Source organism: Mustela putorius, unplaced genomic scaffold (genome assembly GCF_011764305.1).
Source record: "Mustela putorius furo isolate JIRA1106 unplaced genomic scaffold, ASM1176430v1.1 tig00003896_pilon_pilon_pilon, whole genome shotgun sequence".
Lineage (NCBI taxonomy): Eukaryota > Metazoa > Chordata > Mammalia > Carnivora > Mustelidae > Mustela > Mustela putorius.
Genome location: NW_025422045.1, coordinates 15,844,360 through 15,849,366, shown reverse-complemented (window position 1 = coordinate 15,849,366; position 5,007 = coordinate 15,844,360). Strand labels below are relative to the sequence as shown.

Sequence of the window (5,007 nt, the reverse complement as noted above, 5' to 3'; positions counted from 1 at the left end):
GCAAACTGGGGAGAGAAGTGGATTATGAGAATATACATAAAAGCAAGATAGAATATGTTAGAAATGAGGAATAGTCAATATCAGAAGTGATTTGCACAGTTACTCTATGTCATGGATACTCATGTATCCATGTCCATGCCTAATCTGTTAATTAGAGAACAGAACATTACAATCAGAGTTTTGGTTTAAATTTGTCACAAGTTTGGTTTAAATTGTGTCATAGCTCATGTGTGATGATTTGTTTTTATATGTGTGAGAAAGTAGATAATTATATACTTTTCATTCATAATAAGAATATTGAAACATTGGTGGTTCTGTGACCTATTATCATCTCCATAATCAGTTTTCTTTTTCATTTTCTTAATTCTCATCATTTCAGCAGCAGCTGAGTTGGCAGATTCATGGATGGAGGGAATCATTCGGTTGTGTCTGAGTTTGTGTTTCTGGGACTGACTCATTCATGGGAGATCCAGCTTCTTCTCCTGGTGTTCTCCTCTGTGCTCTATGTGGCAGCCATGACGGGAAACATCCTCATTGTGTTTTCTGTGACCATTGATCCTCACTTACATTCCCCCATGTACTTCCTACTGGCCAGTCTCTCTTTCATTGACTTGGGGGCCTGCTCTGCCACCTCACCCAAGATGATTTATGATCTTTTCAGAAAACGCAAAGTTATCTCCTTTGGAGGTTGCATTGCCCAGATCTTCTTCATCCACGTCATTGGTGGTGTGGAGATGGTGCTGCTCATTGCCATGGCCTTTGACAGATATGTTGCCATTTGTAAGCCTCTGTACTACTTGACCATCATGAGTCCACGGATGTGCATTTTGTTTCTGGTTGCTGCTTGGGCCCTTGGCATAATACACTCACTGTTCCAACTAGCATTTATTGTTAATTTACCCTTCTGTGGTCCTAATGTATTAGACAGCTTTTACTGTGACCTTCCTCGTCTCCTCAGACTGGCTTGTACAGATACCTACAGATTGCAGTTCATGGTCACTGTCAACAGTGGATTTATCTGTGTTGGTTCTTTCTCTATACTCCTCATCTCCTACATCTTCATCCTTTTTACTGTTTGGAAACATTCCTCAGGCAGTTCGTCCAAAGCTCTTTCCACACTGTCAGCTCACATCACTGTGGTCCTTTTGTTCTTTGGTCCAACCATGTTTGTCTATACATGGCCACATCCCAAGTCACAACTGGACAAATTTCTTGCTATTTTTGATGCAGTTCTCACTCCTTTTCTGAATCCAGTCATCTACACATTCAGGAATAAGGACATGAAGGCAGCAATGAAGAGAGTATGCAGACAGCTAGTGATTTACAGGAAGATCTCATAGGTAATATAAGGCCTTCTCACTAATCCTGGTGTAGCCTTTTGTTTCTGTCTTTGGTATTTTGGATTCAGAAGACCTGAGACATCCAATATTGATATGAGTGTTGTCACAGCTATAACATAATTATTACTTGATGAATGTATTTATTCCTTATGAAAAGTGAGCCAGGAGAAGAGTGTATCTTTCTCTCTATATATATATCCCATTTAATTTCTTTCAGCCATGTTATATAGTTTCTGGTGAACAGGTCTTACATATCTTTCTTGAGATGTATTACTATTTTAATTTATGGTGCCATTTTAATTGATCTTTTTTGTTTAATTTATAACTGCTTATTGCTAATATGTAGACATTTAATAGATAATTTGTTTATTGGCATTGTATTTTGAACACTTGCAAAATCTTTTACTTCTACTTGTATTTTTATAGAGTAAGTAGTATTTTCCTTATAGATGATCCTGTTTTCAGTGCATAAAGACATTTTACTTCTCATATTCTAGTATGGATCATTTTATTCATTTTTGTTGCCTTATTGTACTTGCTACATCAAACAGTGTAGTGCTGAATACAAGCGGTTAGGGTAGACATCCTTGACTATTTCTATACTTTTGAGAAAAACATTCAGTTTTTCACCATTAAGTATGATGCTAGCTGTAGGTTTTTAGGAGAAGTGTTTTTTTTTTTTTTTTTTTATCAGGCTGAGGAAATTCCTTTCTATTTAATTTGCTGAAAGTTCTTAAAATGAAGAATGGATGTTGGATTTTGAAACAATGATTTTGCTGGTTTGGTGTCAGCATGTAATGCTGACCTTATAGAATATATCTCTTTGTATTAAACTTATTGCAAGAGTTTTGTAGAGTTGTTGTTTCTTTCTTAATATTTGGTAAAATTCACTATAAAAGTCATTTTGGCTTTCAGTTTTCTTTGTGGAAAGGCTTTCAACTAGCAATCCAATTTTTGGTAGCTTGTGTCCTCAATGTAATTTGTATATTAATCTGTGTTTTCAAATTTATTGGAGAAGTTGTTCCTAATATTCTCTTATTATGAAGTATCTGTAAGACTTGTAATGTTTTCCTCTCTTTCATTGTCTATTGGTAGCTTATGTTTTTTTTTTAATTTATCAGAGTTTTAGAGGTTTTTCAGCTTCTTTTTTTTAATGAGGTAAAATTAGAATATAACATTAGAGATGTTTCAGGTGTATAGTGTTATAATTTGACATCTGTGAACATTACAAAGTGATTACCACCAAAAATCTAGTTACTTTTCATCAGTATACAATTGATCCACTTCACCCATTTCACCCACCCCCCAACAAACTTCCCCTTTAGTGACTACCAATCTGTTCTCTGTATCTGTGAGTTTCGTTTTGTATTGTTTTGTTTTAAGCTTTTTTCTTTTCTTTTATTAGATTCCACATATCAGTAAAACCATGTACTATTTGTCTCTTATTTTTTTTTAGCATAATAGCCTTGATATTTGCCCTTTATATTGTTGCAAAGGGCAAAATTCCATTTTTTTTTTGTGGCTAACTAGTTTTTCTATTGTTTATATATACCACATCCTCTTTATCCATTCACCTATTGATGGATACTTAGGTTGCTTCCACATGTTGTCTGTTGTAAATAGTTCTGCAATAAACATAGTGGTACATATATCTTTTCAAATTAAATGAACATTTTTGTATTATTTGAATAAATACCTGTAAGTGGTATTGCTGGATCATGTGGTAGATCCATTCTTAATTTTATGAGAAACTTCAATCATTTTTCCAGAGTGACTGCTCCAATTTACATTCCCAACAAGAGGGCAGAAATATTCTGTTTTCTTCACATTCTCTCTAACACACTATGGTTTTGATTTGCCCTTCCCTAATATTTAGTGATATTTAGCATTTTTTATGTGTTTGTTGGCCATCTGTATGTCTTCTTTGGAAAAATGTCTGTTCATGTCTTCTGCCCACATTTTAACTGGATTATTTATTTTTTGGGTGTTGTTTGATATGTTCTTCATAGATTTTAGATACTAATCCTTTATCAGATATATCATTTGCAAATATCTTCTCCCATTATGGTGGTTGCCTCTTAATTTTCTTGATTATTTCCTTTGCTATAATGAAGCTTTTTTATCTTGATGATGTCCCAATAGTTTATTTTTGCTATTGTTTCCCTTGTCTCAGGAAACATATCTAGAAAGAATTTGCTATGATTGATGTCAAAGGAGTTACTGCTTGTGTTCTCTTTTAGGATTTTTATGGTTTCCTGTCTCACATTTAGGTCTTTCATGCATTTTGAATATATTTTGTGTATGGTGTAAGAGAGTGGTCCAGTTTCTTTCATTAGCATATAGCTATCAAGTTTTTTCCCAAATCCATTTGTTGAAGAGACTTTCTCTTAGGATAGTCTTTCCTGCTTTGCTGAAGATTAATTGGCCATAAAGTTGTGGGTTCACTTCTGGGTTTTCTTTTCTGTTATGTTGATCTATGTGTCTATTTTTGTGCCAGTACCATACTGTTTTGATGACTACAGCTTTGTAATGTAACTTGAAGTCCAGAATTGTGATGCCCCAAGCTTTGTTTTTCTTTTTCAAGATTGCTTTTGCTACTTGGGGTGTTTTGTAGTTCCATAAAAATTTTAGGATTGTTTGTTCTAGCTCTGTGAAAAATGGTGGTATTTTCACTGGGATTACATTAAATATGTAGATTGATTTGGGTAGTACAGACATTTTAACAATATTCTTCTAATCCATGAACCTGGAATATTTTTCCATTTCTTTGTGTTGTCTTAAATTTCCTTGTCAGTATTTTATAATTTTCAGAGTAGGGTCTTTCACCTCTTTGGTTATATTTATTCCTTGGATCTTATTTTTGGTCAAATGGGGGTGTTTTCTTAATTTCTCTTTCTGCTGCATCTTTATTGGTATATGAAAATGCAACAGATTTCTGTATGTTGATTTTAAATCCTGTGGCATTAGTGAATTCATTCATCAGTTGTAGCAGTTTTTTTGTGGAATCTTTCATGTATTCTATATATAGTACCATGTCATCTTCAGGTAATGAAAATTTTACTTTTTCCTTACTATTTGATGCCTTTTGTTTCTTCTTCTTGTCTGATTGTTGTGGCTAAGACTTTCAGTACAATATTGAATAAAAGTGGTGTGAGAGGACATCCTGGTTTTGTTCTCAACCTTAGGGGAAAAGCTATCAGTTTTTCCCATTAAGGATGATCTTAGCTGTGGGTTTTTCACATATGGCTTTATTATGTTGAGGTATGTTCCTTCTAAACCTACTTTGTTGAGTTTTTTTTTTTTTTTATCATGAATGGATGGCATGCTTTGTCAATTATTTCTTCTACATCCGTTCAGATGATCATATAGTTTTTATCTTTTTTATTTTTGATGTGATGTACCATGTTGATTAATTTGTGAGTACTGAACCACCCCTGAAACACAGGAGTAAATCCTATTTGGTTATGGTAAATGATTTTTTAAAAAGTATTGTTGGAGTTAGTTTGCTAATATTTCATTGAAGATTTTTGTATCTATGTTCATCAGAAGTATTAGTCTGCAATTCTCTTTTTTAGTAGTTTCTATATCTGGTTTTGGTATGCGGGTAAGATGGCCATATAGAATGGCTTTGGAAGTTTTCCTTCCTTTCTATTTTTTGGAATTATTT

The 5,007-nt window shown here is 33.7% G+C and overlaps 1 protein-coding gene across 1 annotated transcript; it reads left to right on the top strand.

The window, feature by feature from the left end:
* Positions 1–401: 401 nt before the first annotated feature.
* On the top strand, positions 402–1,340 carry LOC101674832 (olfactory receptor 4F3/4F16/4F29). The gene has a single exon (XM_004782265.1). It carries the CDS (start codon positions 402–404, stop codon positions 1,338–1,340), a length of 939 nt encoding a protein of 312 aa, XP_004782322.1.
* The last annotated feature ends 3,667 nt before the right edge of the window (positions 1,341–5,007 follow it).